We start from the raw sequence: 14,282 nt of genomic DNA, 5'->3' as shown, positions 1-14,282 counted from the left end.
GAGACCTGTTCCCATTTACCCGTTACCATTCACTCACCGATAGCAGGCTAACTATCGACACATTCTTGCGTGTTTTCCTACTCACATGTGTACGTGTGGCGGCTGGAAGCGTCCCTGGTTGATGTTGTAGAAGGTGAAGGCTTGTGTTGGGTTGGTGCTGTACTCGTCTACCTCCACAGGGGCCCTGCCGCTGCCTCTCTGCTGCCCAGCAGTCTGAGCCTGGGCCTGGGTCTGCTGCTGCTGCTGCTGCTGCTGCTGCTGCCTGCGGGCTGCCATGATCTCTGACAGGGTGAAGGCCATGGCACTCACACCGCGGACCAGGGGAACGGGGGTTAAGAGGCTGGGTTGTTTTTGAGGCTTTAGGGGGTCAGTGGATGGAGGGTGTACGGGCCTGAGCAGAGGAGTCTGGGTAATGAAGTCCTGACAAAAAGCTCAAAGCCTGGCTGAGCTGTGAGTCACAGACAGCTGAGGTGAGAACATCTTCTTCTTTGTCTTACTCTGCTGCATTCTGCAATAGTGTGACAACAAAAGAACAGAAATTGTTAGCCTCATAGCATAATTGCCTAAATCATATTTACTCTACTCTACTTTTACTCTACATCTACTCTATTCTACATCTACTCTACTCTACATCTACTTTTCGTTAGCCTAATAGCATAATTGCCTCAGTCATATTTTAAGGGTTATAGAGTAGGGTAAAGTAGATGTAGAGTAGAGTAGATGTAGAATAGAGTAGATGTAGAGTAAAAGTAGAGTAGAGTAAATGTGATTTAGGCAATTATGCTATGAGAGGCTAACGAAATGATCTGCAACAAAAAATTAATCATTTCACGGTCAGTCATTCATAAGGCCGAACATTTCAGCTTTTTAAGAAGATGTGATGATGTGTTTTTATAATTATTTGACATCAATGCAAATGGAATATTTGCGGCTTTGGGTGAAAATTTGGAACGGTTGGAAGATGCACTCTGGTGACATGTGATGGTCATTATTCACTGTTTCCTCAAACTTTTACCAATGAATAAATAGTAGAGAAGACACATATCTTTTTCAATGTTTGTCTATGTTATGCAGTTTTCCTCAAGAAAAAAGGACATTCAAATCAAATCAGTTTTATTTGTGTAGCCCAATATCACAAATAGACATTTGCCTCAGTGGGCTTTACATTCCATATGACACCCTTAGACCCTTAGCTTGGCTGAGAAAAAAACTCCCAGTAAAAAAAACCTTTATCGAGATTCAAACTTGTCCGAGCCGAACTGGGTAAGCACTGGGGATAAAAATAATTTTCATCTCAAATAATAAATAGTTTGGTCTATGACATGTTTTGTTTGTGCATGACAAAAAAACGATTTGAATTGAGCAGAGGTGTTAAATCCTCACATTTGAAACGAGAGCACATTTTACCATTATGATCATATATCATAAATAGATGCATCTGTTCTACAACAACCTGAACAAAATATTCTTCATACAGATCCAGACAGAGAACACAGAGGGATTGTGGGTATTAAAGGCGTGCAAAACATTCCCTGCGTTCCAAATCACATACTCTTTCTTTTTACTACACTACATACAGAAGAGTTTTAGGGCCACGGGAGAGAGAGAAAAAAAAAATCTGAAATTTTTCATTATGTCGAGAAATGTCAAGAATAAAGACGTATACTCCAAAATGCTATTGGAGTTATTTGGACATTTTTGTATTTTCAGCATACTACAATTGACGTGCATGTACTGTATTGGGACATCCTAAATCTTTTAAACTGGTATTTATCTAAACAAAGGGGGCCTACAGTGCTGTGTGAAAGTTTGTGAACCCCTTGAGCCTTTTGGAATTTTATTTATTTGAACCATTATTAATTAATTTTTATCAATACCAGTATTTTTTTTATTAAATAACAGATGTTTGTTTATCAACTCAACATTTTTCTTTTCCAGAAATCAACTGTTAAAACAGATAAAACAAATTATTTGACAAATGTTGTATCTGCAAAAGCTTGTGAACCCTGAGCCGCATTGCTTAAATGGAGCAGGTAAACACAATCAGATGGGCCAAATTGAGTGATGAAATGGACCAATGTAGTGAGAGATCTTTAGGGAAGAAATTGGGCGGCACTAGATAAAACAGAGATCAAACCAGGTCAGTTTAGGCCCACCAAAGTGAACCCATACAGGTCAGACATGCTAAAAGCGAAAAAAATCTCAGAGGATCTCAGGAATAGTTTATGAGTTTGGCTAATTGGTTAATGAAGAGCTGGTGAGGAGGTGGGTGGAACTGGCAGGGAGCTGACGAGGAACAAGTGGGGACAGGTGTGGAGACAGGGAGGTGGCCAGAGGGCTGGAAACAAACCATGACAATGTCTTTATAAATATTCCTGGCTGCAGTGGTCTACTTTGTCTCTCTATTCTGCATCATGAAGCGGTCACCCATCCTGGTTCTACTGTGCTCAGTGGTACAGTTTTGCAGCGCTCATTCACCTCCACTGACGCTATGTATCGAGTCTAGTGGTGCTTCAGCTGCTCGTCTGTCCGTTAATCACATCAACGAGAACCACCAACACGGCTACAAGTTTAAACTCAAGGCGGTCCAAAGCAACAAAGTGCGAAAGGTATAGTAACGCCAAATAAGTACGTTGGTCAAATTGTGAGGTTCTAGTATTTTGATTTTGGTAGACTTCATACATTTTCTTTTGCAGGGGAGGATTCTTTGACGGCTCAAGCTTGAGTCCTCAGCCTATAATTGGGGATATTTCTGTTTTAATAACCCATATAGTTATTGTTTAGGCCATGTCGGTCATCCATACTGAACCTGATAGTACAGGTTAATATATGCCACAAACACTATTTTTCCTTTAGAAACCATTGAAATGTCCGATGGTATTCCACTTCTATGCTTTCTATTTTCAGCAAGGTGCGTATATCACTTGGTGTGCATGCAAATGGCAATGAAAGACAAATCCAAAAGTTTTTTTTTTTAGTTTGACTCTCTTTTAAATTAAAACGCAATAATCTTTTGGCGCCTTCAAGAGATTTTATTGATTTGTATTCTATAATAGGAGTTAGAGCTGATTGCCCCAATATATTGTCTGATTAAGATTTTAAACAGTAACACAATAAAATCATTCTTATGAGGACCTTGTAAAAACAGTGTCAACTAAATCAAAACAGTATATTAGGGTGAAATTTCAAAATACCTCAATACATGTGATTGGAGCTCTCACTGTTTCCAGGTCAACGATGTTAACTGTAATATTGAGCTGCAGTTGGACCTTCTGGAGACCACATGCCACTATGTGAACCCCAAACAATGGGACAGCTGTGCGACCCGGAATGGATTTGACCAGGTAAATGAAAAACCACACACTAATCTGTAATGAAGCTGTGAGGTATCTACAGTCATCTGTCTCTTGTCTCTGTGTAGGAGGTGGCGGCCAAGTGCCTCGTAAAGATGACTGTGAAAAGAGGCAAACCCCAGGTCACAAAGTATGATTGTGACACAAAACTAGGTGGGCTTCTCCTATTATCTTTGGACCATTTTGACAAATCCTGGATCTTATTCTTCTCCTCATCCAGTGACAATGTTTTTACAATTTTTCATGTCTACTCAGGGGCGCGCTTAGACTCTATAAGGGGTAGGGGCAAAACAATTTAAAAAGGCACCTCAGTGGTAACAAACTTGGTTGGGAAGGCCCATGTGTGCGTAGACTTCAGATATATAAAGAAAAGTCTCCAGAGGAGCACCTGAGACCTATCAAATGACCCTCATGTAAACCGACACTGGTTAAATACTCTGGCACTTTAAAGAAAAAGAGAAGGGGGGGGTTGCCCCTCTGCACTCCACTATGTCTACGATAAACTCTGCACCTGCCACTACAGTAGCCTATAGTTAAGATTGGGAACAGATACTGGTTAGGACCAATGAACTGTAGTCAAGATGAGGCATTTGCTTAGTCCTTGTATGTCTGCAGAAGGGGGGAGGAATAACTACACATGGATATTTAAATGATAGTCTGTGTTCATAGGTAAGACAAAAGATCCACTCTCTACTGATAGCTTCCAGCACATTTTAATCTGATAGTGAAACATTTTGATATAGAACAGAAATGTACTGTCATGATTTGGATAACTATTTTTACATAATTTTGAACCCTTACTAATACCTCTTGTGTTTAGTAAAAACCAACAGAGTTGGGGATGATCTGCGCCGATTGTCCATTTATTCTCCCGCTCGACGACAGTGAGGGTCTCAAGTCAGTTCGTGAAGCTGTGATAAAAGCCAACCAGGACTACAGCCACCAGCGCTACTACGTCCTGCATGATGTGGGCCGGATAAAAGCTGGGGTAGAGATGATCTCTGGCACATGCATGTCAAGCCTTCACGTTCCTTCTTTGTCTGACTATCACAAATTAAAGAGTCAACTATTGTAGCAGCCATCATGCACTATAGCAAATGTGTTCATTCCTTTTTAAACCCTGAACCCTCCTATTTAATATTCTAATCTCCTGTTTTTTCTGTTTCTCTCAGTACATGCATGATTTAGGAACGGGTTACTGGGCTGAGTTTGCCCTGGTGGAGAGTCATTGCCCAGTGAAATTCGGATTCCTTTCTTCATGCAAACCCCTCTGTCCTGCTAGAGCTGTAAGGACAACCCATACATGGAGGCATGCAACATTCAAAACACTGACAAACAAGACAAGATAGTTTTGAGTGAGCTCTGGTTGTTTTAAGCTGGCTTTCTGTTTTAGCAACTTTTTCACCTTTTCTTGCCAACAGGCTTGTGCACTAGTGAGCGACTTTAGCCATGCAGACCCCCTCCAGAATATTTTCATTATCAATACATCACATTAATAGTCCAAAACCAATGTGTTAATCTCTGAATATTGTCTGATTTAGGTTAGCTAGCCATTTAATGTTGGTCACTCCCTTTCTTTCTACTTGCTCTCACTTGCGTGTTTCTCTCTCCCTCTCAAGGGTCATGCTTTCTGCAACTCATTTTATACCACGAATGGACTCGACTGGACCACGAATGGACTCAAATCTGTTTCATGTGAATTCTATCCTGCATTGGTAAATTCACATTTAAAGCGCATGTATATGTTAACCTGATGTACTTGCAAAAATCTATTGCAGTTCTTGTCTTATTTTCTACATTTTATGTAGCTATCATTTGGAACGTTTTCAGTTACATAGTTATACTATGTAGAAATACACTCCAACTAACTGTTGGCTTTTTGCTTTTCAGCCTGACTGTACACCCGCTTATCACTGCCATGGATCCATGAAAAAGTTTGACCCAGCCCTCCACCCCATTTGCCCCTGGCCTCATCCTTAGCAGGACACCGGCAATATAAAGGGGTGATTGTTGGTGTTCAGAAGACATTTTCAAGTTTCTAATTCATGTAAGGAATGCAGGGAACATTCTTACAACATATTACAAAACAATTAAAATAAACATTTTTCTGGATTATCATATCATCGTACTGTAGTTTGCATTCCATGATTGCTTCAATGACGTGTAAGAAGGGTGCCACCTTAAAATGACAAACTCTCACCTAGACCTGCATCAGGAGCAAAAGGAGTCCGATAAATCCTGCTTGTTCCAGCTGCGGTCCTGGATTTGATGGTTTTACTTTATTTTTTTCACCTTATTTTTAAAGGCAAGTCATTAAGAACAAGTTATTTACAATAGCGGCCTGACGAGCGGTAAAAAGCCACTTGGGGGAAGGGGAAGAGGGCTAGAAAAAATGTAATAAAAAATTCAATAGATTAGACGAATGCAAATTAAAATATAGCTGTTCAACTAAGAACATTGGCATTCAGTTTAGAGTTGTGATGCTGCACATTTGTCTGGGGACAGCTATAAATTAATAAAAAAAAAAGTTTGAGCTCCATCGGTCCACCGTGAGGCAAATCATCTACAAATGGAGAGCTTTAAGAGTGACTGAATATCTGCCTAGAAGTGGACTTCCTTCAAAAATATCCATAAGTGCCACGAAAAAAGTAATTTTTCAGTTAAAAGCCAACCCAAACATTACATCTAGTGATTTGCAGACCTCTCTTGCAGCATCTGGGACAGATGTGCATGGTTCCACAATAAGAATAAGTCAACATGGCTTTCAAGGGAGGGTTGCTGAAGAAGCCTCTGCTCTCAAAAAAGAACAAAAGTGCTTGTCACAACTTTGCCAGAGAGCACCTGGAGATACCTGAAGTCTTTTCTGTGGACAGATTTGTCAAATGTAACTGTTTGGTCACAACCAAAACCGCCATGTTTGGGCAAAAACGCAACTCTGCCTACCACCAAGAGAACCTTCTCCCAAGTGAAGAACGGTGGTGGCAAGTGGTCTGCAAATCTCCAGATGTAATGTTTGGGTTGGCTTTTACCTGAAAAATCCCTTTTCTTGTGGCGCTTGAGGATATTGTTGAAGGAAGTCCACTTCTAGGCAGATGTTAAGTCACTCTTAAAGCTCTCCATTTGTAGATGATTTGCCTCACTGTGGACCGATGGAGCTCAAACTTTTTTAAATGAATTTATAGCTGTCCCCAGACAAATGTGCAACATCAAAACTCTATTCCTGAGATCCTCTGAGATTTTTTCCCCTTTGAGCATGTCTGACCTGTATGGGTTCAGTTTGGTGAGCCTAAACTGACCTGGTGTTATCTTTGTTTTATCTAGTGCCGCCCAATTTCTTCCCTGAAGATCTCTCATTACATTGGTCTATTTCATCACTCAATTTGGCCCACCTGATTGTGTTTACCTTGCTCAATTTAAGCAATGCAGCTCAGGGTTCACAAACTTTTGCACATACATTTGTCAAATAATCTGTTTTAACAGTTGATTTCTGGAAAAGAAAAATGTTGAATTGATAAACAGACATCTGTTATTTCATATAAAAAATACTGGTATTGATAAAAATGAATTAATAATGGTTAAAATAAATAAAATTCCAAAAGGCTCAAGGGGTTCACAAACTTTCACACTACACTGTATAGCGTAGCTAGCAAAATGCCCGTTTACAGAGCCTAGGCTGTGTTCTATTAACAATAAATATTTTTTCAGGATGCACACGGTATAGCGGATCGTGAGGAGATATTCACAGATTTTGACAAAGTGATGATGGAATAAATAAAATCCTTTTCGGTCCTTGTCCGTGTGTGTGTGTGTGTGTGTGTGTGTGTGTGTGTGTGTGTGTGTGTGTGTGTGTGTGTGTGAGGCCTGTATTACAGCTGTGTAGCTCAGCTCTCACACACTGTCAGCCGAGAGAGTTTCTGGGAGTATTCTGGTAAAGGTGATAATTTGGGGACATACGGATCTTTCAGAGTCTGCCTGGACCACCGTGAGATGTCAGCGCGCCATCGCTATCCCACATTCACTGCAACCTCACACACTGACAGCACACACACACACAGTTCACACTTCACACTGCTGTTTGTCACGGGCAAATCCCAGCATGCTCGCTGGATGTGTTTCAGTGCACGCATCACGTGTGTGTGTGTGTATTTTGTGCACATTCAGGTTGGTGCGTATGCAGGCCTGTGAATGAATGGTTGCGTTCCGAATCGCATACTTTCTACTATTTAGTATGTAGAAAAAAGATTTAGGATGTCCCGATTCTTGTGGCCATATTTAGGATGGTTAGAAGTACCCGGATGTCCTACTTCATGCGGCCAAGATTGTTAGTGTTGAAAAGTGCATCCTATTTGGGCAATTCTGACCCACAATCCAGTGCGCACGTGAAGTGACGTCACATCGACGAAGCCTCCATATGAAAACAAACGGGGATGCGACGGATATAAAAGCAAGAGGCAAGATCAAGGCGCAATGTTATGATGAAATAAGAGAGTAAAGTATGTCCCAATAGTATGCCTACTGCATCCTAACTAGATTATATTTATCGTCGGATGTAGTATGTAGAATAGAAAAAAAGAGTATGCGATTCGGAACGCAACCTATATATCATTGCTGTGAAAAGAAAATGAAAAGCATTGAAAAGAGTTTGTGAATTTATGACGCAGAATGAGTTGGTTTTTAGAAATAGAGAATTTGGACATACAAGGTTTCTGGCCGACAGCGAGTTCACAGTGACACTGCCAGTGTGAGACAGACAGACAGACGCATTAGCAGTGTTCAAAGAAACCCAATGCATTCCCTCTGTAGACTCTATTCTTAATATCAGTGTATTCTAACAATGTCATATTGTATTAAATCTGGATCTTTTCAAATCGTTAGCCTCATAGCATAATTGCCTCAATACTCTACTCTACTTTTACTCTACATTGTCTATTCTACATCTACTCTACTCTACATCTACTTTTCGTTCGCCTAATAGCATAATTGCCTAAGTCATATTTTAAGGGTTATTAAGTAGGGTAAAGTAGATGTAGAGTAGATGTAGAATAGAGTAGATGTAGAGTAAAAGTAGAGTAGAGTAAATATGATTTAGGCAATTATGCTATGAGGCTAACGAAATCCAATGTATAATCCATTTTAGATTCCGTTTTTAACACGTGTAACGCCATTTCAAAAAATAACAAAGGCTCAGATTTTCAAATCAAGCTCTTCTAGTTGTATAACATCACTCCATTAAATAACCTGCCGATAGGAGGAAACATTTGTCAGTGAATCATGTGGAAATGATGGAAGAAGAATTTCACTATCTTCAGAGCTTAGCGAGTACACAGCATGGAAGTGATGAAAGCATGCATTCTTTGGTCACATACCAGTTTACAGAGGCTAGGCTGTGTATTAACACCGGATTTTTTTGTCCGGTGCACAATCGTGTAGACGTGAAACACAGCCACACCTTTTGTGTCTCTCTTTGTGGTCTTTTTGCATCTTCGTAGATACGTTTGATTAACTTTCCAAGCAGAAGTAGTGAGATTGGTTTCAAACAGAGGCTCTGTGCACGTGTATGAGTAATCACATCAAAACCAAATAAAAAAATTACCCAAAGGAACAGCATTGTCTGAGGGGGAGCAGGGAGGCAGATTGATACATTTTGATCCAATGTGGAGTTTATCTATCTATCTATCTATCTATCTATCTATCTATCTATCTATCTATCTATCTATCTATCTATCTATCTATCTATCTATCTATCTATCTATCTATCTATCTATCTATCTATCTATCTATCTATCTATCCATCCATCCATCCATCCATCCATCCATCCATCCATCTATCCATCTATCCATCTATCCATCTATCCATCTATCCATCTATCCATCTATCCATCTATCCATCTATCCATCTATCCATCTATCCATCTATCCATCTATCTATCTATCTATCCCTCTATCTATCTATCCCTCTATCCCTCTATCCATCTATCTATCTATCTATCCATCCATCCATCCATCCATCCATCCATCCATCCATCCATCCATCCATCCATCTATCTATCTATCTATCCATCTATCCAGAACAGGTACAAACACTTTTTTTTACTTTAGATGTCGACCTCTAAGTTCAGAAGAGCTTTGTGGTTAGAGGAAGTAGAGTTACAAATGTGACTGCAGCTGAATTCAATTAAGAATCCTTATGAGAGGATACTTAAAGTGATAGTACCTGGTGAATGAGTTATTGATGGCGCGTGTGCTAATGTTTACAATGCATCCTGTAAGCAGTTAAGACAATGGTGGATCAATGCATATACATGTCAGCACTAAAATCATTTGTTGTGAATGTGGTCTGTTGTGTTACCTTAGTTAGTCAGTTCTGTTTGTTCTGTGATGCAATGTTTTGTGCTTTATGGTTCCGTCCTGTTTATGTTTGTTTTCTTATCTTGTTTAATTTTATTTTATTTTAACATCTATGTCAGGTGGACTACAGATGAAAAATAACCTTTAACCCATGTATGATCATGTGTTTTATTCATTTGCACTGTCCCCTCATCAAATAAACTGAATTTAATTGAATTTGTTAAAACCGCTTTCACTGTCATTTGTATTTGTAAGACTTAACTTGTAACTAAATATATTTTTCATTTGATTTGAGTCTCTCTAAATGTTTTACTCCCATGATTGGACATTTAATTGATTTTTTATATATTTTGTTTTACCTCTGGAGAATCAGCACAATATTAGTATTCCTCTGCATGCTTTAGAAAATAGAACATGGTTATGAGTCCGCACACGCTTCCCTTTCCTTAAAAAGAGCATGTAACAGTCAGCAGTTCTATCTTCATCTAAAATAAATATACATTAATTTTTAGCATGAGACGGCTCAATATAGAGAGAGAGATGCATACATCTACAATCACTGGGTTATAGACTTTCTTTGGACATAATAAAAAAAATAATCCCTGGTAAAATACACATGATATGGAAACCATTTTTTTTTTTTGTAGTATGAAGATGAACATTCCTCAAAGAAGAAGTGGTAATGCAATACGACAGCTTTTCAAGTGTAACAGTGTAGTTTATGATTTTGAGACGCTGCAGGTGAATTGTGGGTCAAACAATTTACTAGACACGAACAAATCATTTGCTTATTGATTACTTTTGGTTAAAACAATATTTTTCTCTATTATAATTATTTCAGAAATGTTTCAGCCAATATGCAAACATGTTATGCATCTCTTTTAAAAACTAGAGATAAGATGATGGATAAAGCCGGACTTCAAATCTTTTTTTAATTCTTTTACAACAAAGTCCAAAGTTTTTTAACAGAACAGATTCTGGATTCTGTCTTTTTTGTCATTTTTATAAATCAAAGAACACTATGTACAGGTCTTAACATTGTTGGCATGTTCCTAAAAGAAAATGTACAGGATCATTAATCAAAAAAATGAACAACAGATGAAAAAAAAATCCTTTTGTAATCATTTTCAGAATCATGCTATGAATTATTATGGAAAAATTATAATGTTGAGATAATGGCCGTTAAAGATGGTGGTATTGGAGGAATATAAACAAATAAATGCACCTAAATGTACATTTTGGACCTTTGATGTATACTAGTATGAAAGAAGACATGTTATGGAAGCAAAATAGACAAAAATCGCCAAATTGAGCCGAGCTGAACATTTTTTATTATTTTTTGCCTGCCTTGCTTGTCTCGCCTTAAAACTCAACTTTTTATAATATGGATTACTTGTTGCTTGATAGACAAGATTAAAAAGAAAGCCGTGAAAAAAGAGACAACATACCGGTCTGCAACTTATAAAAACTCACCACTAAAGATGACATAATATAATGAAAGTCAAATATATAAGGGATCAGGAGGATCAGAAGAAGAGTTATTTTTCCATTACAGGAATTTGTTACAATTTCAACTTGGCCGTAAATATACATATACAGCTCTGGAAAAAAATGAAGAGACCACTCCAAATGTTCAGTGTCTCTCGTTGTACTATTTATAGGCATATGTTTGAGTAGAATGAACATTTTGGTTTTATTGTATAAACTACTGACAACATTTCTACCAAATTCACAATAACAATATTGTCATTAAGAGCATTTCCAATAAGTGATGTAGAGGTGAAGATTGAAGAAAAATCCAGACTGGTCTCTTAATTTTTTCCGGAGCTGTATATATAACACATTATTTTGTAATGTGCGGACACTTGAACAAGCGGTGTCCCACACTGCAACAATCAAATCAAGTGTAGGTCAAGACACTGATGGACAGTAATCTATCAATTTAGTATAGAAGAGAAGAGAAGAGCCCGTGGAAGCTGTATCAGTGTGGACCAGATCCAATTGAAGTGTGTGTGTGTGTGTGTGTGTGTGTGTGTGTGTGTGTGTGTGTGTGTGTGTGTGTGTGTGTGTGTGTGCGTGTGTGTGTGTGTGAGTGTGTGTGTGTGTGAGAGAGAGAGAGAGAGAAAGTGCACGTCTAATCTGGAGCCGTAACTCTGTGAAATATGGTGAATTTAGATTATACGAGGAAAAAAATATCCATCTTCTAGATTATAAAAAACAGATGACTGCTTCAACCAAGAGGGAAATGAATTATAAGGGAATTGTAATGATTTATATCATTATTATAGATTGACTTTTTCAGATAACTACTTTTAACAAGGTTGATTATGAGACATTCATTTCTTAAGACAATAAGGATGCTGCTAAATGGAATGTTTGCTGAACTAAGTTTTGTTGTATTACGTTTGTCGTATTATGTTTGATCAGTGCAATGATCATAAAGTATCAATCTATCTAACTATCTATCTATCAATCTATCTAACTATCTATCTATCTAACTATCTATCTATCTATCTATCTATCTATCTATCTATCTATATATATATATATATATATATATATATATATATATAAACGTAGACATTCCTATTCCAATGTACTTTAAAACTAACTGCCCGTTTCACCTGGCTTCTTTCACTTTTAATTCTTCATAACACAAGTTGTTTTAAAGGATTACGCTGCAAAATGAAATCCTTTTTAGCTCAAATAATCACAATGTGAATTATCATCTTGTTGGACATTGTATCCATAAGTTTTCCTTCGCTCAGATTCTTCCACAGTGTGCGCTTAACTTCAATCAAACTTTTTAAACATTTTTTTCCATTTGGTCCGTCCGGCTGCACTAACTGTCTCTGTGTGACCCATGCGGAGTGTATGGAAGCCCCGGGGTTTAGCCTCTCCAACCTTTGACTAGACCCGGGAGACTTTGCCCTTTTGGATGGTGTCACTATACTGACATCTGATCCAACATAAAAAGCGTTCCGTGAGCCATGCTGCTGGGACGCGTTTATAAGGCTATATGTGGACGTGAACGCACGCCTCAGTTCAAACCCAGTCTTCTCAGAAAAAAAAACCTTTACTATGTGAAACAAACACACACACACACACACACACACACACACACACACACACACACACACACACACACACACACACACACACACACACACACACACACACACACACACACACACAGCACATTCAGATGAGGGTCCGGTCAGAGACGCGTGATTAACCCAGGAATACGCAACGCTGCTCGGCATCAATGCAAATGTATTTCTCCGATCATGCATCATGCAATAAGAAGAATACACACGTGGATCAATGCGTCTATAGGAGATGAATAAGAAGAAGAAGCGACCTACCGGCTCCTGTAGTCAGAGGTAGTGAGGAGGCTCTGCTCGCTGGTGTAAAGTGTTGGTGTCTGCCGCAGCTTTGAGAGAGAGACGCGCTGGTCAGTTTGAATGCGCGCCCCGTGGTGCACTTGGTGTAGAGATGGATTTCCTCTCTCTCTCTTTCTCTCTCTCTGTCTCTCTCTCTCGCTCCTGCCCACAGTATTTCCCTGTGAGCGCTTATTCAGTGGGGAGGTAGGGACTGGGAGTGTAGCTCCTCGATTCAGAAATCACGGGAATGTTTTTTCCAGTCAGCCTGTACACGTATATGATTTGCATATGATCATCAATATTATTATTTTGATCAATTTAATTATTTACTGTCAGAAGGAGAATTCAGATCAAGTTATAACGTAGCCTATGTTTCCATTATTAAGTAAAAGCCATGCATACATATTCTTAATAAAGTGTTGGTAAGATATACAGCTCCGGGAATAATTTCGAGACCACTCCAAATGTTCTGCCAAGGGGCCCAGATTTATTTAGTTAGGGTTATCTTATAGTTGAGCGGTGTTACTTTAAAACAGATCAATACATGGCTATTTCAATGGTAAACCTCAAAAGCTCCAACCCTGTTAAATCTTTGCATGTGTGCTGAAATAATAATAAAATAAATCAAAAAGGTGTGTGTCTGTGTGAGGGATAGTCCCTGCGTTCCAAATCACATACTCTTTCTTTTTACTATACTACATACTAAAGTACAGAAGAGTTTAAGGGCCACGGGAGAGAAAACGCATCATACGGAAGATTTCTTTATCATTATGTCGAGAAATGTCAAGAATAAAGACTAATACTCCCAAAATACTATTGGAGTTAGTGCGGCATTTATGTATTTTCAGCATACTACAATTAACTTGCATGCATCGGGACATCCTAAATCTTTTTCTGGCATACTAAATAGTATGGAAGTATGGGGATTGGAACGCAGGGTATGAGTCAATGACAGGCTTTACACCCCATCACCACCTCTGCTCCGTGTTTGATCCACATGATGGCACTGGGGTTTAGTCTGCTAAATGAGCTGAACAAACAGAGTGCAGTCTGGAGCCAGAACACAGGCGTTCATAATAACCACCGTGTGTTCAAAGTAACAGTGGAGGCTTGGAGTGAGTCTGCCATCTGCTGGAGCAAAACTGTCAATGAATTATTATCTGATCTATCACCCTGTGTTCCAATACAAATACTTTTT

At 38.9% G+C, this 14,282-nt stretch overlaps 1 protein-coding gene across 1 annotated transcript in view; it reads right to left on the bottom strand.

Annotated features, from left to right (window-relative positions):
• mpped1 (metallophosphoesterase domain containing 1) overlaps positions 1 to 304 on the bottom strand; it is a gene marked incomplete at its 3' end in the record, with an annotated part of 73,055 nt that extends 72,751 nt beyond the window's left edge. The window contains exon 1 of the mRNA XM_080050733.1: positions 86 to 304. Within this exon, the coding sequence (XP_079906859.1) occupies positions 86 to 300 (215 nt within the window). The 5' untranslated portion in view covers positions 301 to 304. The remainder of the gene's footprint in view (positions 1 to 85) is intronic.
• Positions 305 to 14,282: the final 13,978 nt, after the last annotated feature.

The sequence above is a fragment of the Ammodytes marinus genome (genome assembly GCF_949987685.1).
Source record: "Ammodytes marinus genome assembly, chromosome: 22".
Lineage (NCBI taxonomy): Eukaryota > Metazoa > Chordata > Actinopteri > Uranoscopiformes > Ammodytidae > Ammodytes > Ammodytes marinus.
The sequence above is the reverse complement of the archived record's forward strand: the minus strand, read 5'-3'. Positions and strand labels throughout refer to the sequence as shown.